Genomic DNA, 26584 nt, shown 5'->3' with positions numbered 1-26584 from the left:
GATGGCATGAATTCTTGGAGAGGCTTGGAGAAGTAATAGACATGTTGAGGAATTTTTCACCTGAATTAATTTTGTGTCGTCATTAATTTTAGATGTCTCTTTGCAGAAGCCCCCTCCTAGAGAGACCATAGCTACCCTAAGACAAAATCTTTATTCATAGCATGTGTCTTCTAGGAAACTTGCTATGAAGAAGGTTGGGGAGTGGATCTTTCCTTGATGATCTCAGAAGATTATATTTGAGGACATTCTACAGTTGCTGTACACAAGCCATTATTTTTTGTTACTGTTATTATAACTATTGGGAGAGGGAAGAGAAAACTCCTTGAAGAACGACTGATCCCAGTCAGTTAGATATTGGGAAGAAATGGTACCTTCACGTGTCCATGCATCACTCTGGTTTCTGTTGTCTTCACTCCCATTTATGCAACTGTAGCTGCCATTAGCAGTAGTGTCAGCATCAGTTATCATCTGGATGAAGGTGTTAATCCAAAGCTAACTGGATATCAGCAATGTTAAGAGAAGGTAGAATACCTATCTGATGGCAGAATCAAGCTGTAAGTCAGTAGGGAGATAGTTTAGGAAAGTAAAATCAGCCTGAGAGATGTGTGGAATCTTATTCCTACCATGAGGAAGAAAAACCATACCTGTGAATGTAAGGGATGCTGCTAGAGAGCAGTCCAAGGGAGACCCAGCCTGGTAATGGGTTTCACACTGTCTGTGGACAGAACAAAGCTGAAAGGCAATGCTGTGTTGAGTCTCTGCCCATCGTCTAGAGACAAAGCACATTAGGAGGAGGAAAAAGTAATGCCTGTTTGTGCTATTTCATGAGCCGTCTCTGAAGTGACGTGCTCAGTCCTCTTGCAGTTTAAGTTAAATAAAGAAAATGCTGTACATGAGAGAAAAAATGCATTGGAATGGTCAGCCTACAAACAAGGAAGGTATTCACCTTCAAATTAAGAATATCCACGGGGGTAAGGATCATCTGTCAACTATTTCCGTGGTAATTATTAAAGAGGGGGCATTTTTCACAGTGTCAAGGATTAAGATCAAGAAACTATGCTTTTAGACTAAAGAAGGCAGCATTTATTTAGGTTATGGTCTTAGAGGAGCATTTTTTAAATTTTTGGGTTTGGGTTTTTTGGGTTTGGGGTTTTTTTTGTTTTGTTTTTTTTTTTTTTTTTTAGAATAACCATATAGCTGTGTTGGCATGCTTGTTAGTGCAGTGGAAGCTTCCTGATTTTGTAAATGAAATATGTCATACAAGCAAAAGGTCCAAGGTTAGATTGTGCATTCACATGGGAAAGCAATTCAAGTATAATTTGGCATATCGGTAGGCTGCTACAGAAATGTAATTTTTTTTGTTGAAGAGCACGTAAGCAAAAGTATTAGTAACACTGATGTAATGAGAAACTAAAAAATTCAAGAGGGTCAGGGTAGACGATGTAAGTGATACTTGTTATCTCTGATCCCTCTAATTCCACTGTTCACTGAAGTAATATCAGAAAGGACAAATAACATATTTCAACTACTAATGCAGAGATATACTCAAGATAAATGAAAATAGATCCTTCCAAACCCCTCAACCACGAAAGACATATTTTATCCATGTCTATTTTTTACACCAAGCCTTTCTTTTAATGTCTGATCTCTTAAAAAAAAAACCAAACCAACAAAAAAACCCCACCAAACCCCAAACCTCTTCTTTGCAGTCATGTGTACATGATTACTGGCAAATTCATCCATTAATCTTTCTAAGTGAAATGATTTTTTTTTTTCCCCAATACTCCTACTACTAACATTTTCCAGGCTGATAGATTGCACTCTTATAAGCTTCTAAATGGGGTATATAACAAATGTATTCCAATGAACTGCGAAAATGAGAGAAAGGGAGAAAACCCTTTGACTAACTCTGAGGTGTTATCTGTATAGTAAAAATAAATACATGGTTTCAAATTACTCTGAATGCTTCAGTATATGTATATGTTTTTGTGCTAAGCATGTTCAACTATAAACCTCACTTCAAAACCTATATTCTTTAGGGTATGTTTTAAAGTTAATACCTACAGAATCTTTCCACAAGAGATAATTCACATTGTTCTTATATGCTCGTGTATTTTCAAATATCTAGGGGCTTGTCTGCACAAGGAAAATGAGGAAGTTGAGGGTAAATCAAATAAATTTAAATCCTTTAAGTGAGATTAAGCTGCTGCCAGGAGAAGTGAGAGTATTTCCACAGGGATTTAATATTCTTTAATTTGTAGAATATGGTAATATAAAATAAAGAATATTTGAGAGGATGTCTACTCTGTTCCCCTGCTCCAAGGCAGGATTAACTATTTGCATTGACTTTACTTAGACTGAGTCTTCTAGGTCCTTTCAAGTCTCCTATTGCAGAGTCTTGCTGAGAACAATCAGTTTTCCACACGATGAGTTTATCACACTAAACTTGCCTGATCCACAATTTAGAATGCTACGATGTTTAAAGAATGATTTTGCATCTTAAATGCCTGGGTCAACTTTCCTATACCTTGTGGCTTTTCTTTGCAGAGAAACAAATTTATCATGGTTTTGTCCACTTTACAAAGGCATTTTGCTTTTGTGATTTTAGTCTCTGACAAAACAAATGACTTGAGGGCAGACCGTAGCCATTAGGTGTCACTTGGTATTGTCTGAAGGGAGGATAGCTTACAACATTTTCTAATCGAAACCTTCTTGTTTCTCTGCTATTTCCATTGATTGACGAGAAGATGAATAGACCTTGAAGAATGAATGTGTATTCAGCCTCTTGATTGACAGGTGATATTGTCTGTCAGTCAGTCTGGGGGTTTCACTTCACCAATACCAAGTCCAGCTTTGTTGATCCTGATACTTTTCCCACCAGTTACCTATTCAGTAGTCTTCTACTTGCCCAATTAGCTGTCCATACCCTCTTCTTGCCTAGTCTTTTGTGTCTATGCCTGTTCTTTCTCCTCTGACATCGTCTCTAGGTAAATTTCTGATCTCTCTTATGATGTCCTAGCAGTATACAAAAGGATGCAGTTACCTTTGCTCTGCTAATACTTTATGGGTGATCAAGTTGAATAAGCTGTTCCAGGAATATTTCCTCCATTCAAATAAAAGTGGCAAAAATAGTTCTTATTTTTGTATGAAAAAAACCAAAAGCATTTGGTATGACTTTGTGTATATGTCTGAGTAGGATAAATGCTATGCACAAAGGGAAAAAAAAAAGTATGATTTATAAAGAAATGCTGACAGATGTGGCAGAAGTCACGAGAGATGCAGCGTTCTCACAAGCTGGTGTCCTTCTGCAGTTTGTTGATACAGAGCACAAGCGCTATGAGGGCTGCTATGGGGAGTATTAACTCCATCTCAGCCAGACCCAATACACATATGCTGCCAAACTCTGTCAGGTACCTACAGCATCCACTGCAGCTGAAAATGAAAAATTTTGAGTGCTTTGAACTTGCTACGGGTCAGTTGAAAACTGTTTAGCTCAAATGTCTTGGTAATGGTGGTATAGCATGTATGGGAAAAATCTTTAGCTCCAGTCACCCTCAAACTTCCATGTTCACCTACGTGATAAGGTGATGTAGTACATGTTGCTCTGTAATGACAATAATAATAGAAAAAAGAAGCCCACCTAGCAGAACTTGCTGACTCAGTGCCTACCCTCAGCTCCTGCAAGAAAACAACTATGATTGTTTTTTGAACTGTAGTTGTGTTCACACCAAGCGCGAGAGAGGCTTTACAGGAAAACATTCATGTAAGGAAGGTTGTAGCAGTTAAACAAAAGCGTGAATTTAATAACAGTTTCTTAAAAGTGTTAAGGGCACGCGCACTCCATCTTTCCCTCTGTCTTGCTCCTATATATATTTACTCCAGGCCATTCTTTGCTTCGAATTGACCATTTTCTCCAGAGTTCACTAATGGTTCAACATGCTGTCTATATGTATTATGTTGATGTGGAAGGTGTTGTTTGCATCCATTTTTCTGCAGCATTTGATATTTTACTGTGATTTCTTTGGTATATGCATGTAGCTTTTTATGCACCCTATATGTTTTTGTCTCTTTAATTTAAAATTATTCTTCTTCTGTTTCCTAAAGTATCTGAGAAGAAATGTGGGCACTGACAGCCCTTTTTCCAGCAAAGCTGAAAGCAAGCAGCAGTTCTTGAAGAGACATAATGCAAACCTCTCCCCTTGATTACTGTTACCACTAACATGCTTGACTTGAACTCTTGCTCCCCTTCCAGTTTTGTTTTATTTCATGAATCTTTGAGCTTTAGAGTCCATAGTTAGCTGCTCTTCTCTTTCTTTGCAGATGCCAGTGTATTATTACCCATCTGGTCAGTACCCTACCTCAACAACTCAGCAGTACAGACCCATTGCCTCAGTTCAGTACAATGCACAGCGGAGTCAACAGATCCCACAGACTGCACAGCAAGCAGGTATTTACATCTGTTACTCATTTCTTCAGCTGCTTGCAGTGCCTTTCACCAATAGGTTGTGTTTTAATTTTGAATTTGAACAGCAGAGGAGAAAGCTCGTTGCTGTTCTGATTGAAAATAGGGTGAAAATTACAAATCGAGAAACCCTTCGCTTGGAGATACCAAGCAATGGAAGAGCGGAGGTTGCGTTCTCCGCCACTGCTGTTCTGCATGCAGTGCCATGTCCTCAGTGTCCGTGCTCCACGTGACAGGACACAGAGAGATCCAGGAGAGAACTGGTGTGAGCAGTCACATTGCACGTTCAGGCCAACTGTTGCAGTTTGTCCTTCATCATGCAAACTCGCCAAACCTTTGTAAGACTCTACAAGGTGGATAGATTTGCAGTGATGCAGAAAGGGCCGGTCGTGCTCCACTACCTTCTGCTCTCCCTGAGCCTGAGGAGCAGTGAGGTGGTCCGTGTGGTTGGTGCCCATCGGCACCAGCTCCCTGCAGCGACGTGCGGCTGGAAGGGGGGCCGTTACACTGTAAGAGAGTGAGTAGCAGGTCTCACAGTGAACCGGTCTCTTTTCCTGCTGTGTCATGCCACTCCTGATGATACCGGAGTAAGAGGGACGTAGGCAGAATTGGGCTGGTACGTGTCAGGGGAGGGCAGGTGTGGTGCTTGTGAAGGGGTCCTTGCATTTCAAGGGAATAAATGGTTCTTCTGAGTTTGGAGATTTTTTTATTAAGTTGTTGATTGTCTGTTTCTTTAGTGCACATCTCCCCTCGTAGGGTGTCTCAAAGAGTAACTCCAAGGTATATGTTGTTTCCTGGTAGGGCTTGCAATTACAGACATGCCAGGTAGGACAAAACATTCATTGTTCTGTCTGGGTTTGGCAGAAACCCTTCTGAATGGCAAAGCAGGTTGCCTGCAAAGACAGAGATACAAAAGTTTTTTAAGATGCAAGTCAAGAGCCCAGATATGAGATGTGAACAAGATTTATGGGGTCATCCAACCCATCAACCTGTCTCTGTAATGTGACTGCTGGCAATTTTGTTCACGCTGTCTCAGGCGCTCAGGGAAACAAAGACACAGCAAACACAGCTATAACTAAGCAATTCATTACCTTTTTTTTTTTTAAGCTGTTCTGTGTTCTAATAAAATTGGTGGCGTTTTGGTCATTGTCAGTGGTGGCTGACTGTGTCTGCTTTCATACCTTCATAATTATACATTCTTGAGAGAGAGGAGGGTGAAACATTGCACAAAGGTCATCTGTCTCTTCTAGCTTCTCCTGCCTGACAGTCTGGTACCATATTTATTATCTCCACATAGTGGGTCTTTGAACCTAAGTGCAAATCAACTTAGATGACATTATATGGGTCTACTGTGCTGTTATAAAATCATATTTACCAGTTTAATGCTACATCCCTAGCATAGTGGAGATTATGGTAAATGAAGTGCACAAGAGATGGTCTGAACCACTTGAGTGATGTTCTGGAGAAGATCCAGCTATTTGATCTTGAGGAAATCCTGGTTTTAAAGATATATTGTAGCACAGGACCTGTTATGTCTAAGTACAGACAACGCAGAGATGCAAATGCTAATTTTGTTTCTGTGTTTACTGCATCATTTTCCTTACATGTTTGGAAAACATGAGTCAAGGAGTTTGTGTAAAATCTCTAGCGTGTCAGTCTTTTCCTGCAATTCGCTCTTTCAGCTGCCTGCTCAGTTGGAAACATTATTCTTATCTCTTGTTTAAAAATGAAAACATTGTGACTACAGTTTAGACTCCCTGCTGTGGCAATGATTTGAAGCGTTTAGTTGTTCTCAGATCTTGAGACTTGGCTCAGAACAGATTCCTCAAGCTGGTTCATCCCGTTGGGCTCAGATACATCCTTTCCCGTATCGGTCGTCCGAGTGTGTGATAGGTGTGCCAGGAAGCAGCTTGCAGTTCCCTACAGGTCTTTTCTTGGAGATGGTGTAAGGATCGTTTGAATTTACGTTCCACTGCATCCCTTGGTATTTGGAAAATAACTAGCTTTCCAAAATGTCGCATAATTTTACTAAAATAAGAGAGAAATGAAAGTATAGGAAAGCATATTATTTATGCTACAGATTTCTTGAAGGAGTTTCACTGTAAGCACCGAGACGCCAAAACCCCAAATGATTCAATGATGGTTTCGGGTGGCTTTGTGCCCAGTGTCACTACATCTGCTTTCCTTACCATCAGCCTCCCCACACACATACATTTTGCTCCTCATGTGCCCTGTGGCTTCAGCCCACCTGCAAAATCCTCGTCGCTTTTGGCTCCTCTTTGATGCCCCATAGCTGCTCACTGGGCAGGAGACGGTGTTTCGCCACCACAGCAGATTGACTGGCAGCACCTAAACAGAGCGAATAACTGCTTGCTCATACTGCAGCCTTTTGACAGGAGGGCAAGGGAGCTGGGGCATCCCTCTGCTCTTTCAAGCCACAGATTTTTATGAAACTTTAGAAATGTTGTATCTTTGCAGCTTTCATCTCTCTGTAGAATGTGATAGAAATTAGACAATGAACTCAAAACGTTCCTCTGAGGGTTATTTGAGGAAAACTGGCAGAGTAATCACACTCATTTTTCCTTCAGAAACCAGTTTTAAAAAACCAAAACACACAACCACCAAAAAACCTTTTAAATCATCCTAGAAACTTGTACATGACTGGAAAATAGCAATCAACGAGCGAGTGTTTCAGACCGTGGTTTCCCTTTCCATGCAGTCTTAGCTTCAGATCAGCATGTGAGCAGGTTGTGCGGGAGCTGGGAATGACTAGGGGCGGGAAAATGAAGATGTGAAGGAGAATAACGCTGGCAAAACAGAATGCAGGTCAGGAATATTGAGTATGGGAAGGGGGGGAGCAGATGGGAAAGAGGCAGATGAAAAGATGATTTCTGAAATGGTTTTCCCAAAGACATCGCAACACTTGCTGCTACTTCGGAGGGAGGACGGCTGCAGTGCAGGCAGGCCCATGGGAGCCCAGGCTGTCTGCCTGTACCTGCCAGCTGGCTCGTATGGCAGCGTGAACAGGGAGGCAGCCTCAGCCTGGCAGCTCAGAAAATCTTTTATTAAAATAAAGAAGTTTGTCTGCTTGGAGGAGCTTTTGGAAGCTTTTGAGGCAGCACCAAGGAGTTCAGATCTTACGTTCCCCGTTTTGGGCTGCAGAGGTCAAAGTTTGATCTAATGCCAGCAATTTGTTTTCATTTTTCTTAGAAAAGGTCTCGTCAGGAGCAGAGCGATATCGATGACTTTTTCAGCAAACAGCTAAAGTAAAATGTCAGCACAACATCTGTGGTGGCTAACGGAGCCTGTACTCTCTCGTGGCTCTGGAAGGAGAGCAATATTAAGTTAAAATGGCTCCAGGGTAGAAAAAAAGATGAGCTCACCTAAAATTAGCTTAGAGCTCTGGCAGCAATAAATCATTTGGAGAGAAGGATGAGAACCTTTTTGTGCATTTATTTAGATTTTTTTTTTTTTTTCCTTAAGTGCTGGCTTGTATGGGAACATAAGTGACCCATTTCTGTCAGAAGCCTGGTACAAAGAGCGTTGTCCATGAAGATTTTATAAAATCCTCTGCCATTTGAATTACGTGTGCTTCTGTTCAAGCCAAAATGTGGTATGTGACGGCATGGTAGCATGGTCTGTAAACAGAAATACTTTTATTTCACTCAGATACATACCATTGTTGCTCTTCTTCATTATGCTTCTTCTGCACCATTCTTGTGTCCAGTCCTGCGCAGTGCAGAGTTTTTCAAAGTGTTGCCAATGAGTGGGGCCGGGGTCAAGGCGGTGTCTGTCACACCATGACATGCGTGTGACATCATAGGTGGATTCTTAGGGTGCGTTCAGGCAGCTGTTCTCAAAACCAGTATGCTCATTTTTCAAACTCTTAGGGTATGTCGCTATTACTCATTTCTGCACTCTATAACAGATGATACTTAAGATACTGTGAAATGCCCAGTTCTGTAACCACACAGAAGAAAATATTATTTCTCTGTTGTCATCTAGCAGTACTCTATAAATTGCACGTCTAGCATCATCGGTATTTCGTTCTTCAGTAATTCTCTCTATATTGATAGTTTTGAAGGCTTTCAATCCTAGTTATTGTGTTTGAATAGAAAAATAGAGATATATTGATGATAAATCAGTAACAATTTGTATTTTATCATGACAGAAGAAATCAGCAATGTGTTATTTTATATCTGTGTCTGTATTTTCTTTCATTATAGCAAGTGCTGTGCACTTTGAGGATTTTTCGTCTTTAGGGTGCTTTATAAGCAAGAGCTGGATAAGTACATGAGTATTACTTTGGGATATGCAACTGTTCTTATTGCTGTTCACAAATGAACAAGCTGCAACAAATAACATGGTTTTTTCCTGCTGGTTCATTGTTGTATGTCTGCCTCACGTGTTCCAGATAATTTCAGAGCGCAACAGAAATTTTATGGATAAAATAATATTTAGATTCTTGTTTGGGCCTAGTTCTAAAAGGCAGTTAGCATGGTTTTTCACACAGTTGTAAGGTAAAAATCTGTGGCATGTGTTTTGCATCACTAATGAAGATCATCTTTTGAGGAGAATACAGCTAGACCTATAGTATTTGGTTAAAAAAAATCTTCTAGCCAACGGTTTACACTATAATATTTCCAGAGAAAATAAGATGGTATTTGGCATAATTGGATGGTCTGTAATTCCTGCAATTAATGTAATGATTTTAGGATTTCTCGTACATTTGAGAATAAACAAATGTTGCCATTATAACCCGTTTCAGTGCCCAGATAGCATGAGAAGGCGCAGATTGCATAGGAAATCTCTGCCTTTCCTAAAAGCAGTATAGTTGGTTGTGTACAGTAGGCAAAGGAAGTCATCGTGTGAAGAAAGTATATATCTGAACGCTGGGTGGATCTAGAATCCTTTCTTAATAAGTATACATGGATCTTCTGTAAACGGCAAATGTTCATGTTGAAGGAAAGGTAATATTTGTGATGGTGTACTGTATTATTAGCCTTTACAGCTTCCAGTAAGGAAAAAGAGGCAATTGTCGCTTTAATGCATCTCTGAAACAAATTTTAAGTGAAGATAACATGTACCTTAACAGAGTCCATAAATTTGTTTAGGTAGAATTCAGAGTCAAATTGACAATGAAATACTGAATTTTTGCTTAATTTAATCATTTGGGTGTTGGCATAATTGAAGAGTGTTATCTTCAAGTCTCTTTCATCGTCTTTGTCTCCTGAAAGCATTTGTCACTATAAACTGATACTGAGAGGAAAAAAAATGGGGGAAGGGAAATGTGCAGCACTAAAAAAAAATTGGTTTGTTATCATGGTCATTAGAGAACCTTATAAAGAAAGATTGCCACTTTCTACCTTCATTAGCAACCTGACAGGAGCTCATGGTCTATGATAGATTTGTTTGCATAATTCCGTCTATAATTTCTGTGCTTATATAAACATAAACAACTTAAATTTTTAAGTATCTAATTATCGGAAGAAACTATTTCTCCAACAGTAATTGCTTACTGCACTATTGAAACAGATTTGTACAGAAGGTGTCCGTCTGTGTTTAATGTTATTTTTTTTTCTGCAGATACTGCTGCTCCTGAAAAACACTGCAAGGGTTGTGTGTCTCATTTTTACAGGGGCTTGACAGGAATGGGAGGGACAGAGCCCTACTGTTTTATATACTTAAGTGTAGTGATTCGTTCATTAATGTTGATGTAAGGCTTTGAAATTTAAAAGCATTTTATGAAATAGTAGGGCCAGATCAAGAAGGAGTTTGCAGCAATTGCAGTAGGAGGACTAAGTTCAAAATCGTGATCTTGAAGTGATCCACATCGATATTATTAGTTTCTTTCCAAGTATTTTATGCTTAAGTTGCCCAGAAACTTTAAGCTTTACCTACAAATGCTTCCATTTGGACAGTACTGAGTGTCTCAGACCACAAGCATCTGCAAGGCAGAGCTCAGCGCTCCTCCTGCCAGCTGCCTTAGAGACTTCTGATGGATGTGCCATGGAAGTGCCTGTAGCAAACCTAGAGGACTGCTTGTCAGGCTTGTTCTTCTCCCCACCCCACCCCCCCCCGCCCCCCAATCTCATCTGGAGAAGATGGAGGCCTTCTTGGTTTGTTGGTTTTTTTTTTTTCATTTAATTTTATAAACTGGTTCTAACTTTAGGCATTCCCATGCTACAAGAAACCCGGATGCCTTGGCCCGAGAGAGTTTCAACCCATGTTGTGCACTGCAGGGGAAATGCTCGCTGGGATCTCTGCTGTTCAGGGACGTTCTGCATCTTTCTTGCAGTGTGTTCTTTAAAGGTGTGAAGGAACAGAGAATTAAGTGCATGAAAAAGAAGGGCATAAAGCAAGAAACTTGCTTAGTTCTGATTATATATTTTATGTTCTTTTTTTGCAAGTTTGACGTCTTGCTTTTATAGTATTTTGCTATTGTATACGGTGTGTGATTAAGATTAGCTCCAAGACCCATCCACCTCCTCAGTGTTTCCTATTAGCCACCCATAGGGAGTTTCCTACCTAGAGTTTTGCACCCTGGATTTCATTCTCCTACTGCTGGAGGAGGATTCTGTGACTGAATACTGCATTTGATACTTTTCAGAAGCTTGCTGGGAGAGCCAGGACTAGACCTTAACAGTTTTTAAATTTCTAGTCTTAGAAACACTAAATCCTGTTGTCCTTCTGACATTAAGCAATAGTGCTGCACCGGTACAGAACCAGCATTCAGCTTTACAGAATATCTGTAATTTAAATTAATAGCAGAATTAATACTTTCACACTCACTGCAGCATACTTGATTCTGAAAATTAAAAGGCAATATCACTTTTGTCAAAAAGCTTTGTTCTTCCTCAGATGAGTTGTTTAATTATTCAGCATTCACACCAAGAGAGAACAAATATTGAGGGAAGAGAACACTGGTAAGCTCAACAGCTATAAGAGTCTTAAGACGGGTGTTTATTTGTGGTTTTCTTTCAAGTCTTCTCAACTTTTGTTCAACTTCTCTAGCACTAATTAAAATCTAAGCTATTTCTGACAGAGTTCCTAGCGTTTCACACTAAAATGCAGATTTAAATTTTTTTTTTTTTTTTTTTTTTTAGAGAATTAGTATGTGTTTAATCTCATGTCAGTTAATGTACAGGAGCAAGCAGAGAGAGAAAAGATTTCTAACAGCATTGTGCAGTGGACAGGACATCAAAATAGCCTCTGTAAAAATTGCAGAGGCCACACTAAGATGGAGGGAGCGCTCTAAGGTATTCAACAATGTCTACAAAGAATCTTTGTATTTCTGTCTTTTCTTTGCCAAAAAGAGTCATACATCATCTCTATTGCTAATTCTGTGTTGGATCAATGCACAGCGCTCCCACTTCTTGCAATGGAATTTTCCAGCAGTGAATAATTGAGAGGTTTATATTGTAGTCCTTGAGAGCAAAGACAGATTTCATCTTTTCTTTTTTTATTTTGGTTCTTTTTTTTTTTTTTTTTTTTTTTTCATTTCCAATACCATCCTGCCATTGCTAGAACTGGTGGAGCCCCACCATCGACAGAAATGCTAGAAGGCCTCTTTGGAGGGGTAGAGGCCATCTCTAGCTCTGCTTCAGGCATGCTGCTCACAGTAGGTCTCTAGGCTTTGGGGCTTGGTTTTCTGTAACTTTCCTGCAGATGAAAGCATGCAGTGGGATGGAGAAGTGCAGGAGGGCTTTTGGGTCTAAGCTAGTAATTGAAGAAATACTCAAAATGTACACCAGAGATCTGCGCTGCAGAGTGGGGCGGTAGTGGGAGGGGGGGGAGGGTGCCTTACAGTTGCTATTGATTGAGGATTTAAGAATCGAAGCACACTTTGCAGTTGTAAAACTTAATAGAACAGGACACTTATTTAGATTGGGACGCGGCAGAAGAAATGCATGTGAGTATGAGTTGCCTGGAAGAAGGGCCACAGCGTGTGTTCAGTGTTAGGGCAGAGGAACTCAAGAACGATGTCCCAGTAAATGAAGCACTGTTCTGCTGACCAGCCCTGATATGTAAAAAGGTCCCAGTGCCTTTACCTGAATTTTGTTCAAACTTTGTTACAGTCAGTCGCTGTTTGCCTAAACTGTCTGCAAGAACAGCATCCCTCTGCAATTGCAAGGACATTTTTATTTTGACTCAGCAATGTTGGATACATAGAATGTTTGCATTTATATAGCAAGTGAGCAATTGTCTTAATTTCTCTTTTGTTTGTTTGCAAGTGAAATAAGGCTGATAGTGTGGGTTTGTGAAGGAGGCAGCCCTTGAGTCTTTTCAAAGAAAAGAGCTGGTTTCTTCAGCAACAGGCAAGGATACCTGATACCTCTCCAAAGAGTTTTTCACCTCTTCCCCAGGTCCTGCTGTGGCAGCTTGCTCTTTATGCACCAGAGCAGATAGCATTCCTGCAGCATGAGCTAATTGTAATGCGTGATGGCTGGTAGCTGTCATTTGTATTGGACAGAAAATTAAAAAAAATTGAAATTGCTGTCTGAGTGTCTGGTTCTAACAACAGCTTGATTATTTCTGTTATTACTAGTGATACATAGCCCCTGCTGAGGTTTCACTTCCAGTGGGTATCACTGGCATTTATCATTATGAACGATAAGGATAAACGCAGGTTTTCTTGCTGCAGACTCTGGTGAGGGTTCCTTCATGGCTAATAGGATGTAGATTGAGAAGGGAAAGAGGTGATTCTTTACTCAGCCTTTGCTGCCAGTCTAAAGACCTAGCTGTAAATAGGAGTCATTTTACATTAATTCACTCCAGAACTTCACTTACATTAACTCACTGTTTCTGCTTCTGTTTATGTGCTGGTGGCAAGACATGACTATATCCTCATCAGGAATGTTATTTTCAGGATGGAGAGACAAATAAGCACACTACTCAATATGTTGAACTGAAATTCCTTTTTACACAGTGCTTTTTTTTTTGAAATTTGAATCCGTAACCCAACCATACCTGAAAAACGGGAAGTTAGATAAGCTTTTACCCCAGTTTATCTGGAAGGAGCTGAGATTAGAAGTGCTTTAACACAGATTTTCCTTCTGTAATTTTACGTATTTAATTTAATTTTTGTTTTCAATGCAGTTCCCAGGATCCTGATGTCTTAGTGATAAATACAGTCTTGACTACTGTCATACAAGCACTTAAGAACAAGGAAAGGAAAAGAGGCCAATCTGTGCAATACTGGTTTTTGTACTATAATCATATCAAGGAGCTACAGCTAGCCTTAAGAGCCCTCTGTGCTAAGAACTGTATATATAAATGTGAAGAGATTTTCTTTTTCACTCCTGGGACCCAGCATAGACCTTGCATCCAGGCCTAAAAGAATATTAAGGTAGGCAACATGGTGGCCGTCCAATTCAGGGCTGTTGTCCATCCCTAAAAAGTTCCTTAGACAGCTTAGGTAAATCGGAAAAAGAAAGAAAAAGCTTTTACTGTGGCAGCTGTTCATTCATTTGCTACCTGTAAAACATTGGGCACCCAAAGTTCCTTCTGAGTGCTGAAAACAGTAAGTAGCTTTTGGGATCATACGTGTGCTTTCCTAAATATTACTGTTTGGAATAATTCATGTGTTTGCAAGTGTTTGAATTTCTCTTCATCTTCAGTCTTGGTGTTCTTTATATTTGCTTATACAATGAGAAGCCACAACCATCATGAGAAGTGACTAGTGGATTTTGCCTGTAAATAACAGCAGTCTTGCATGTTGTGAATCATTTCTTTTTGAAAGACCTTAGCCTTGTGGCATTACTTAAGGAAAAAAAAAATGCACAGCCATTTCTGAGCAAGCAAATATTTAGGCTATAGAGATATATAAGTATCCTTGCTCTTTTTGTCAGCTTGTGTTATCAAAACAATTTATTATATGCTTCAGCACTGTCCTCAGGGCTTCCAAGTACCATGCTGGTAAAACAGAACATCTTCAATAGCATCTGCTCAACAATGCTGCATTTCCAGTTTGTGCTTTGTTGAGAACTACCTTTCATCAGGTGCTGAGTCGGCAGGGGTGCAAAAGACTGGATTTTTACAGGACTTACAAAGGAACCTCCAGAAATCAAAATTTTAAGGTTGCCAAGTACCACTTTATAGAATAAGCAAAAGAAGGGAAATGCATTAAATTATAAGAAGGAATGTGCTCCTTCAAAATGATTGCTGCGTTAATAGTTTGTATCAAATGGCAATTTTAATTCTGTTTTTATCAGAGAAATAGAAAGCAATTAATCTTTTGTAGCACATTGTGAAAAATAAGGGCTTAAACAGGATCTCAGTGAGGCTGTTCCTTCACTTAACCTTGAGCTGGGCAATAAATAATTATAAATGCAGCTACATTGCAAAGCAAAAGTAATTTGGTGGAATAGAATTATCATCTAATGCAGGAACTAGAAATCTGAATTAGGTTTCCTGATGTTCTTTGTTGCAGAAAAGTGTGAATTTGCCTGTGTTTTGTGTGTAAAAATGTGGAGCCGGGTTTTACCAAGCACCTTTTATACCCAAGCTATCACTAAATGGTTTGTATTGCAGTGCTGGTATAGGCAAATGCTCTTGCGCGCTCTCAGCTAAAAATCACATAGAGCCTCTGATGATAGGACTTGTTTTATGGAGGGAGAAGGTGATGTCCAAGGTGTGTGGGTGTATTAACATCTTTCACATAATTTCCTGCTCTTCACTCACGGCACCATATCATCAGTGCTGCCTTCTGTGAAATTTTTGGTGGTACCACATGATATAAAGTTTCTGCTCCATTGTGGTGAGCTGCTGAGGAGACTAAAGATACAAGTCAGAGCTGCTTTAGCCTGAGCCTCTCTCCCCTGCCCGTGCAGCTTTAGGGGATGCCTTTCCCCTCAGTGCCACACTGCTGTTCCTTACAGCTGCTGTGCATGCCTTGCAGATCCCAAAGCGGTGTTGCTAACCTCACTTCACCTTGGGGCTTTTCAGCCAACTCCACAGAAGCCGGTCAGTGAAAGGATCAGTGAAGCAGATATGGTATGGGTCATCAGTTCATATCATGGAGCAGTGTACAGGATGCTCTGATAAGGAGAGGCAAAGGATGGGGGGGGGTGGGGAGCAGGAGTGAAAAGAGCTGTATTTTTCTGCTCCAGATCCATGCCTCAGCATACTGGCCCACTGGAGCAATAGGCAGGAGCCGTTCAAGCCCCTGGCTAGCTCCATAAAAATGGGAAACCAGGAGTTTGTTATGTCAGGGTCATGCTAAGGAAGAAAACACTCCAAAGTAAAATAAACCAAATATTATTCTACTTTTCTTTGAATTGCTCATCTCTGTCTCCCAGAAATATGGCCTTGCAATATAAGGAACAAGAAACTTGTTCCTAGGAAACATCGCTAGCAATAGCAGTGCGTTTGTAGGGTATTGTTGAGTCTGCACGCTGGTCCCACTAATTTCATGGCGGTACCATATGTCTGCAGTGAACCATATTTATATTTCCATGGTGGAAACTCTGCAGTGGTAAAGACTCATTTGCTTTTATCCATTTTGTCTATGTGTTGACAGTGAGCTATGGAGGGTTTACAAACTAAATGGAAGAGATTTCTTAGTTTTATAAAATGTGAAAAATAAATGTAATGTGTAATTGTGCACACACTCTTCATTTCTTCTGTGCAAATTTGAGACTAACCAAATGGCTACAAAGGCTGACATGGTATGCTTCAATTTGACAGAAGTTAAGGAAGTGTTGCTTGAACGTTTTTTCCCTTCCCCCCGCCCTTTGATGTATTTGTTACGTTATAAGGAAGAAAGTGGAAGTGCAGAGCTATTCATTTTTATTAAGAGTTGTAGTCAGGTGAGCAGTGTGTGGTAGGACCGAGTCTTTTTAGTCCTCAAATAAATGAGTTTTCTGACCAATTTGAAGCCTGGAGGAGGGCACAGTTAGTTCAATTCCTGTCTGCTCATTCTACTCAGTCCTGATGAATGTGTTACATGAGTTTACAGTGGTGTTTGAAATGCATTAGGCAGCTCATTTGTGCTATTATATGGCCCATTGTGTAAATATAGAATGATACAATTTATTGGAGAAACAGGTGTGGGCATGTGGAAATACAATTTGCCTTAGAGAGTTGTTTCTAATTGACTAGTAAAACGCTGTTTCCGAGTAGGCCATAATTAGTCAGCCAGAACTCTTTTCCTGAGTTTCCTCCTGTAAATGAACAGACTCAGCACATCTATCAAGTCAAAACTGAGAAAATGAGACGGGGAAAAAGCCTGAGTCTCCGATGAGCAAAGTGGTTGTATTTCTGTGAAGCAATCTCAGCAGGGTGCTTTGCTGAGTGATCGCAACATTGGCTTTGAAAAGAAATCCTGAATTTCTCATTTCTCATAGGTTTGTTAAAGTTTTAATACACTTATGGTGGCTACTCATGCCAAGAGCGATGGCCTAAAAAATGGGCTGATAAACCCAAACCTTTCTCTGATACCCTCTTAAGAAGTGTCTCACATTTTCTCTTATCTTCTTTTCATTACATTGTGGTGTGCAAATACATTGGTAGTTACTGTAATACCTCTCATCATGCTGAGCTCACTAAGCACAAAAGTGAATGTCAAAAACTTGTGTTGAATATCTGTTTTACAGCAGCATTGTTACAGTGCTTTCAAAGTCTTTAGGTCTGAACATGTTTAATCTGGAGGTGAAACAAGTGATAACCCACTTTTTATAATATATTGTAGTAATTTGAAAATCTCAGTAAGTTTTGATAAGCAGAAATGTGATCTAGCTTGACTTTTATATGTATTGTGTTGGTGACAGACCTGTCACACTGAGAGGTAGGACTTCACTGTGCATGCTATGCTAGTGATGGAACAGGGGTGGATGTTGGTTGATCTGCTGTGCAGGTGGTTGATTTCAGACTCCGCTTTAGTAGATTCAAGAATATCTCATTTATCTTCTTGTTCAGCAATTTGGGAATGAGATTTATTTTTTAATACCTGAAAGTCAAAGGAATCCCAGCTATCCATTGTTTAGTGCAAGGTCCATAGAGCTTACTGGTTGGAGAAGGATACTTGCAGGGAAGGCACACTTCCTTGATGTGGAAAAGAGGAGAATGTTTGGGTGTGCATTACAGGAGTCAGCCCTCAGAAAACCACCTGCTTAATTTGCAAGAGTTGACTTCTCTTCAAAAATCCTAAAAACTAGCTTGTTGGAGTGAAACCCAGAAGTCCAACAGTTAGGTGGAGTCATGTGTATAATTTCATAGCTGGGTTGTGCTGTAAATGAGCAAAAGCCGTAATGTTCCAAATTGTTGTTCAATTCCTTAGGTCAAGGTCATGTGTCATGTCTTTCCAGTGGTTTTGAAACTAGGCATAATTTTATTGTCATTTTCTGAGAATGCCCATGAGTTGCTTAAGAAACTGCCTTAGTCTTGCTGCACAGTGAAGGTACTAAAAGCATTCTTTCAGGATTCAGTATACCAGCTGAATTTTTACCTTTGCTCAAAAAGTGGCTATCCAAGCATTTTCTGTTGCTTCCTAGTGTCTAAAGAAGGACAGAACTAAGAAGAAGATACTGAATCTGTCCTTTTTAAAACCTTGTTTCTTTAAACACCTGCAATTTCTACAACTGAGTGTATCTGTCATACTAGAAACACAGCCTGTGAGCCGCTGGTGTCCTTGGGAAGAATTGTGTTGGCCCCGAGAGCTGCCCTTTGTTGCATGAATGTTGGGGACTTCCTAGTACCAGCAGCTCAGTCTTGTTTAAAAAGTACTTAAGATTTTTTTTTTTCTTGGAAGCAATTTTGTGAGGTTGAGAGCAGTCACTGTATGACAGAAGCAAAGGTGAAACAGGCAATGCTTATTGAAATCATTCCCCCAAATTGGTTGCTTTCACGTGAAAACCAGTTGCCTCCTTTGACTTGTCCTTTTTTCTCCCTGCAGTGAGCTGTGGGCCACTGAAGTGCATACTTACATCCATTCCTGTTCAGGTAATCATTTCAGGGATATGAGCCCCATCTTGCTCAGTAGGACTTGCTTACATGTTTTAAATGCTTTCCTGTATAAGGATTTTTTTCCCCATATCTGAGGCAAGAGCATGAGCAGAACTGAGCAATACTGCTTCCTAAGGCACAGCAGATTCTGTTCTGATCCCAACTGATTTCTTAACATCTTCTATACCCATGCTTTGGGCTGACCCCAAGACCAGATAAGTTTGTGTGGGCTTTTTTGCCCATTTATTTTTCAGTATGCTTTGTGCCAATCTGTTTCTTTCCAAAGATGAACATCCTTTATACAATTAAGAAAAGCCCCACATGCATGACTTCTGAGTATGAGGAGAACGTGCATAGGCAGGTACATTCTTCCTTGTATGGCTAAACAAAGAGGAAAGAAAACTTGTGGCTTCAAGCGCCAACTCTCCCCACTGCAGGAGGTTAACATTTGACAAGATGACTGCCCTTTCGAGGTATCCCAGCAAAAGCAGATGCAGATTTTGTTGAGGCTTGATATTTTGAAATTCACTTTGCCTACTCAGCGTACTTCTCACGGGCTTCTTCCCACAGCTCACAAAGGATCCATCTGGAGAAAATTGCTAGCAATGTATACCAATTCATCTGTGTGCTTGAATGTCTAGACTTGTGTAAGGGCTAATGTAAAGTCTTTATAAGCTGTCATGCTCAAAACCATTTTGAAGTCGTGCTGTGGTTTGCGACATAGGAAATAAGATTAGAAATTCTGCTGGGGGGCACTTCAGCCGTGTGTAGGGCAAATTCTGTTGCAGTATATATGATTATTAGGTAATTAAATACTGCATCTCAATCATATATGCCTAAGTTGCTGGAATTAAGGTTGTGTAGGGGCTACTTTTGCATTGCCTTTTCCTGATTTCTGAATATTTAACCATGCCACCCCGGTGCTCTCTGAGGCTGTACAGACACAAGTGCATCGACCTGTGTTCCCGTTTTATGTGACCCCTTAAGGCAATACAGCTGTAGCCAAGCAATGACAAATTTCTCACAGTTCCCAGTGCTTGACTTTCATTTCAGGGACCCGCTTGTCTCTGTACAGATGTCTGTGTATGGCTTGCTCCAGATCTATTTCTCGAGCTTTTTCTTACAGTTCATGCATCCCTAGCTTTAGGAATAACTGCAGCTCCCTGCTAAAGAGTCCTTTAGTAGCGAAACTGCTGTGATCACACTGTGAAAGAGCAGGGCTGGCGCAAAGGGAGCCTTGGGGATTATGGGACTTCTCTTTACTTCAGACCTTAGCCTTGTGCTGGTGTGAGCTGACATTTGGGAGAGATGCATCTGCACAGACCATCCTGTGCCATCAGATTTCTTATTTGTGTGCAGGGCTTGGGAGAGAACGGTGCTGCATGACTGAAGTGTATGTAGGTTTACCATCCTCGCTACTTCAGTCTTCAGTCTGAAAAGCAGTTTATTATCTACTGAGTTAGAATTGTAGTTGTATTTTGGCAGTACATTAAAATAGAGCCTTAACAAAGAGATACCAGTTGTCCTTGCTTGAGCAATAATATTGATCCCAAGAAGATGGAGAAGCTTTTGTCTTCTTGTTACAGAAGATTGTTATATTGACATAACAGAAACTGAAAAATTGAACATAATATAGGGGGGAATTTTCCTTTCATTTGAAGGGCAACACTGCAAAAAGACACTTTACAGTTACTAAGCTGTAAAAGCAGGTGGTAAAATACTCTCAGCTTCTATACAGTATTTACCTTTTATGGCAGCTTTCCAGAACCACTGTCTTACGCCTGGGAATCCTGCTACTATTTTCCTCAGAGACCTAAGGAACCTGACATGCATGGAGCATTTCCAGTTTTCTTGTGTTAACTTGTTGTTTGTGTTGCTATAGTTGCTAGAGCCCTCGAGTAGAGCCATGCCTGGGTATTATTGAACACCTAGTAAAAACGAAGGGGGTTGGGGGGGAAGTATGTGCGCCAGTAAGTTTCTGAGCAGTATGGAGGAAAGGGAGACAGCAAGGAGCAGATGGCAAGAGGAAACACCCCCTTCCCTCCTTTCCTTTTCATGGTGCTCTCTGTTTAGTCGTCTTCTTGCAAAGAGAGTCGTGAAATCCTAAGTCCATCACACTCACTGTGTTACAAGATGCTGGGTTTTGTTCTGTAATGAGATCTCGGAGGCCCAGGAGACCATCCTTCTTTTCCCTTTGGAAGAAAAATGAACTGCTGCTCCAGCAGCAGCTCGGCAGGCTGCTGTGGCCAGAGAGGCTGTGCAGCACGGAGAACCTGGGAAGCTGTCAGAGGAGATGGAGCAATAGTTTTCCAGTGAATTGGGCTCTTCTTGAGACAAAGTAACATCTGTGCCCACATGGAGAAGTTAGCCTTCCAGGGGAAATGTCCCGAAAGACATTTTGAAGACTGGGTGTTTGGGAAGGAGAACGATTTGGAACCCATTTAAGAGTGAAATTTTCCAGGGAACAGGGGATAAAGTGAATGTTTTCTGGGTTAGAGAGTGTGGGAGGAATAGAAATAAGCATTTTCTGGTCACTTTTACTGCCCTGGTTACTGGAATGTTGTGAGGGGTTATTTCATCGCTTCAGGACGACAAGTGCAGGCAGGTGATGGGGCAGGGAAGGGTATTCTTATTTCTTCTGTCATTGAAATCAAGTCAGGGGCTGTGGCGATTACTACTGCCTCCTACCCAATTTGCAGTAGAGAGGGGAGAATCCCTCCCCTGCTCAGAGGTAAAGTTTAGCAGGGGATATTTCCAGTCTTTTGGTAGGGTAGAATTTGGGGGATGCTGCAAACATGTTCCTTTATTTAAGTGGCAAATGTAAATCTGAAGGGTATAGACAAGAAAAAGAAAGGGGAGGAGTCACTTCCTTGTTACAGCTTTGATATTCTAGTTGTTGTTACTGAAGAAACAAAAATGCTCCTGTTCTTTTCCCTTGCTTGAAGAAATCTATTTCTGCCTTGTATTTCTATTAAGTGCTGTTAAAAAAAATCATAATTACACTGTATTAAACTCATTCTTTTACACTGTATTAAGCTTAAAATAATGGTGAATCTGTATTTCCATTAGGTAGCAATGAAATAAGTATTAAGAATAACACTTAACACAATGATTTTAATTCCTGCAAACGTTTCTAAAGAAGAATAGTGCTGCAGAGCCATAAATAAATGCACTACACTGTGCTGTAATATCTGTACTACCCAGAATTTCAATTCAAGGAAAAAACTGTTCTTTCTTCTAATCATTACATTAGAGCTACCAAAAAAAAAAAAAAAAAAAAAAAGGGTCAGGTTCAAAACGGTGCTGAGCTCTTCTTTCCCATATGCTTTAGGGAAATTAGGAAAATAACTACTAACTTTTGTCACTTTTGCATCTTCTCCAAGTCTCCATCTGTAGAGAAGGTGTTTAGCTAGCTTACTTTTAAAGTATCAATCTGTATAAAGGTGTTTTTTACCATTTCAGTTACAGTGTCACTGGCACATTTTTCATACAGAGACTGTAAATACAGAAACATGATTCTCTCAGGCATTTACTGGCATAAACTCAAGAAATGGCCAACTTCCTCTAAAAAGTTACACGAACTCATTCTGTAAGTATGCAATATGTCTGAGGTCCTCAGGTTATACAGTAAGGGGTAGCATAGAAATAGATAGATATTCATTATCACTTCCCAAGGCAGTGTTTTGGATTAAATAAAAGTTAAAAATCCTTACCAGAAACAAACTCTTTGTTAAATGTGCTTTATCTTTTGGAGATGAGCCAATTACAGTATAATTGCTGATAAACCTCTTTTGATCCACAGCAAAATGTAGCTGCTTTGGCCAAGTCATTAATTTCTCTTGTTGCCCTTAATTTAGGAGCAGTAAAGACTCAAGGATGTGCTTCCTAGTGTGTCAAAATGGGGGGAGGACTGTAATAATTGGAGGCAGATACAATTTGTTAAACTTTCCCTGATAATACAAGGAGAAGAGTCTGCCACGTGGCTCCCCGTGGCACTGCCCAGGGACACATTCTCTTCAAAGGACATCCTCTGAAGTCCAGGTTGACTGTGAAGTCAGTCGTGGCCTATGCTAGTACGTCAGAGGGTAGAATTTAGCCCTTGTGTCTTAAAATAATTTTTCAATGCTTTTACAGTAGTAAAACCTTGCCGTGGGAGGAGACTTTGGCATCATGCTTTTTCTGTGCTCCTTTTCCAGCGCTACTCTGAGCCATGGGAAGAGCCTGGCTCTTATAGCAGGTTTGAACTGGTGTGACCAGTGAACAAGTGTGCCCAGTAACTTGCTTCCTTCACAGAAGCGGTGATGCAGGTGCCAGCATGGCCATAGTGACTGCAGTACGGCCAAGTCCCCATCCCGTTCTGGGTATTAGCACAGCTAAACCACTGCAGCACTTGGGTCACTTTGAGTCCTGTCGAAGCCGTGCAGCAGGCAGGCGCAGGCAAGGTCTACTGTGGGTTGACAGCCTGTGGTTTGCTTCAGTGCCTACAACCTGGAAGCAAGCGGCAGTTATTTTCCAGCTTCCACCTAAAAGGTAGCATCTAAACTGTGACCTTCTGTGCCAAACTTTGTTGCAGAGCCAATTTGTAAATGCTTTGTATGTCAACTTTAGCTGGGAAGTCCCAGCCACTCTCACCATCGTAATGTTATCTTCCAAAAAGCCAACGAAAATACAGCTTTGATGTGTTTCTTTAGGTGCTCAGATGCCGTTGCATGTGAAGTATTATCATGAAAACCACATTATCACAGTAATTCAGGGCCCTCGGGCATCTGATGTTGCCAATTGCCTTCACTTCTTGCTGGTATGTAATTTATCACTGGCGTGGCCTACCCTGCTAAAATGCGCCCTTTGTGGGCAGAGGCGAAGCTAATATACTTTCAAAGTGTGTTTGAATTGCTTCAATAAATCACAGCTGTCACTGTGAGCAGTTTTATCACTTGCCAGAACAATATGTTATCTTCATGCTTTATAGTCTTGATAGTATTCTGGACTGTTATTTGTGTAAATTGTAATGCATCATAACTTATTTTATCAAACAAATTTGAGGAGCCCTGATTTTTTTTTTTTTTTTAAATGGAGACTTTGCCTTGCTCTGTAAAGAAGACGGCATTTTTATGGGATATATTTTATAGTTGTAATTATTATTTTTTATTATTAATTAACTCTAAGAACACTTGCAGTTTGTTTTCAACTTGTTAATTTTCATTCTTTTAAGCAGTTCATGCAGCTGGGGTAGCTTTGGTTTGTAGCTTGTTTCCTCTCCCCCTCTGCTGTGTAGCAGTGTCGCGGGGGGAAGGAAGAGCAGCTACACAGTGATCCAGGGCCATGGAGTCTCTGCAGTGAGTAGGACAGCGGCAAGATGCAGGAACCTCTCCACCTCGTAGAGTTTATTTGCTATCTGTGCAGAATATCCACCAAACTAATCAATTGTGTGGATTTAAAATAAAAAAACCTTCTCAAATCTGGAAAGCATTTGCAGGCAAGCCTTCCTACCTGAGACCTGCAGGACAGCGTAACAGGGAAGTCACGAGTAGTGCCTAAGTCATAATTAGTTCCTTCATCTGGGAGTCCTTCCCCTGAATCGCAGAAAGCTGCTGGGAGCGTGAGCGGCACAAGGACTCAGAGCTGTGATGTGGTGCCCTGGCTCAGGCATAGGCTGGGGAGAGGGAAAGTTGTGTTTCAGCAGCCAGACCCACTCTCCTGGGCAAGGACCAACTGTGCTTGTGCCGTCTGCTTGCCCTGTCCTTGTCCCTGTCCCGTTGGGTGGGACTGCTCCCATCCGCCAGCTCAGTCTCCCTGCCAGGCAGGTTCCTGGAAACATCACTGTAAGCTCTGGACAGACACAAGCTCATCCATCGGGTCCTGCACTTCGGTCACAGCAACCCCATGCAGCGCTACAGGCTTGGGGAAGAGTGGCTGGAAAGCTGCCCGGCAGGGAAAGACCTGGGGGTGCTGGTTGACAGCTGGCTGAATATGAGCCAGCAGTGTGACCAGGTGGCCAAGAAGGCCAACAGCATCCTGGCCTGTATCAGGAACAGTGGGGCCAGCAGGATCAGGGAGGTGGTTGTTCCCCTGTACTCGGCACCGGTGAGGCCGCACCTCGAGTATTGTGTTCAGTTTTGGGCCCCTCACTACAGGAAAGACATTGAGGTGTTGGAGCGTGTCCAGAGAAGGGCAACCAAGTTGGTGAGGGGTCTGGAGCACAAGTCTTATGAGGAGCGGCTGAGGGATCTGGGGTTGTTCAGTCTAGAAAAGAGGAGGCTGAGGGGAGACCTTATCGCTCTCTACAACTACCTGAAAGGGGGTTGTAGTGAGGTGGGTGTTGGTCTCTTCTGTCAGGTGTCTGGAGATAGGACAAGAGGAAATGGCCTCAAGTTGAGGCAAGGGAGATTTAGGTTAGATATTAGGAAAAATTTTTTTACTGAGAGGGTTGTCAAACATTGGAATGGGCTGCCCAGGGAAGTGGTTGATTCACCATCCCTGGAGGTATTCAAAAAGCGAGTGGACAGGGTACTCCAGGGCATGGTTTAGGGGGCATGGTTAATGGTTGGACTCAATGATCTTGAAGGTCTTTTCCAACCGAAATGATTCTATGATACTATGATTCTATGATCATATTTTTCTTCTCCTGACACAGTGGTAGATGTGTTTATCAGTGTGACCCGTGGCTGCTTCAGGACCTCACTGTTACTCCTTGCAACATGAGCCTCTCCTCAGCTCTCCTTTCTTGGGGATGCTCTGACATTAAACGCGCTGTTTCCAGGACAGCCAGTAAAATGCCTTCTTTTTATGGCCATGCCTAAAATATCAGTGAATATTTATGAACCAATTTGCCATGGCTTTTCCTATGATGGAAAAAAAAGTGTTTTCCTTTTAATTGATGCAATAGCTCATTCCACAATATGAGAACAAGGTCTGTAAAGTAGTCTGGCTTTATAATTATAAAATTATTTATTCACAGCAGATATATTTGCTAAAATGTGAAGATTATATTCATCTGGGTTTTTTTAGTTTGAAGAAGTTATGCTAATTGTTTAAAATTGAACAATGGCTCTACTGTAAGGAAAATTTATAGGTGTAGACTGAGTTCTTTGTCATGAGGAGTAGTCTAAAGGTATGACTTACATTTGTCCTTTTTCAATTACAGAAGTTAGTGTTTATTCTCAAGGTTTGCACTAGGAATGAGCAGTAGTTGCTAAAGAATGTTCTGCAGATGTGTTTGCAGATCCTGTGATTTTCTCTTTTCAAAAATTTTAGCTACACAGACATTTTTGGCGGATTGGCTAGGCACATCAGCTACCACTTCAGAAAGGCATGTTGTAAATTTTACATGGAGAGACATTTCTGGCAGCTGCTTTGCGGTTTGACTTTGAGCAGCCCCAGAAGAAGTATATGTAATCAGTTACCTCATCCAGACCGTGTAAGCAAGAAACAAGTATTTTAGCCTAAGGTCGACTTGGATGATTGCTGGTGCTGCATTAAATTCAATGATTGCGTGTATAGGAATTCATATATACTCCTGCCCATGTGCATAGATCATTTCATAGGCTCAGAGGAGCTAAGGATGGAGGATACTTGTGATTCTGCGAGAAACCACTAAGAAACCTGCTCTTCCCACAGAAGACATCTCCCACCTCAGCTGAGCCTGGGGAGCTGGCAGTTGCCTTTTAGCAAGCATTGCAAAGCCTTTGCAAACCCTTCGATATTAATTTTGAAATGTCCATTCATATTGGTTTGCTGGCAAATCTCTGATTTGCAGACACCTCTAGTTAAGACTTGTGCTCTGGCAAAAGACTCTTACTATGCCCTCTTCCTCACTTCCCTGCCTGTATTGGCAGACTTTGGGCTCTGGGAATTTGGCACCTTGCAGGTGCTGACAGAAAAAAACACCCATCTTTTTTGGATCAAAGTAGGGTTCTTCATCCAACTGAAAATTTTGCAAAGCTCTGTACGTAACTCTTAGCAAATTCAGCACTCAAAGGTCTCTTCATATTATATATTATGTTGGAGATCAGTTGTTTTTCCACTGACTTTATTAATTGAGTATATAGCACTTCTCAGCACTGCTGGATTTCAAAATGTCTCATGAAGAAGTCACCCCTCAAAACCTTATTTTACAGATGAGAAAACTAATATGCAGAAAGAAGCAATGCACTCAGGGTGTGCTATGTCCCAGGCAAG

At 41.0% G+C, this 26584-nt stretch overlaps 1 protein-coding gene across 27 annotated transcripts in view; it reads left to right on the top strand.

The window, feature by feature from the left end:
- Positions 1 to 26584, top strand: part of ARPP21 (cAMP regulated phosphoprotein 21) — a 206836-nt gene that overhangs the window by 163284 nt on the left and 16968 nt on the right. For all 27 annotated transcript variants that reach the window (XM_052793207.1, XM_052793219.1, XM_052793197.1 and 24 more), the window contains one exon: positions 4321 to 4447. In XM_052793207.1, coding sequence (XP_052649167.1) covers positions 4321 to 4447 — 127 coding nt within the window. The remainder of the gene's footprint in view (positions 1 to 4320; positions 4448 to 26584) is intronic.

This window comes from Harpia harpyja, chromosome 1 (assembly GCF_026419915.1).
Source record: "Harpia harpyja isolate bHarHar1 chromosome 1, bHarHar1 primary haplotype, whole genome shotgun sequence".
Lineage (NCBI taxonomy): Eukaryota > Metazoa > Chordata > Aves > Accipitriformes > Accipitridae > Harpia > Harpia harpyja.
The sequence above is the reverse complement of the archived record's forward strand: the minus strand, read 5'-3'. Positions and strand labels throughout refer to the sequence as shown.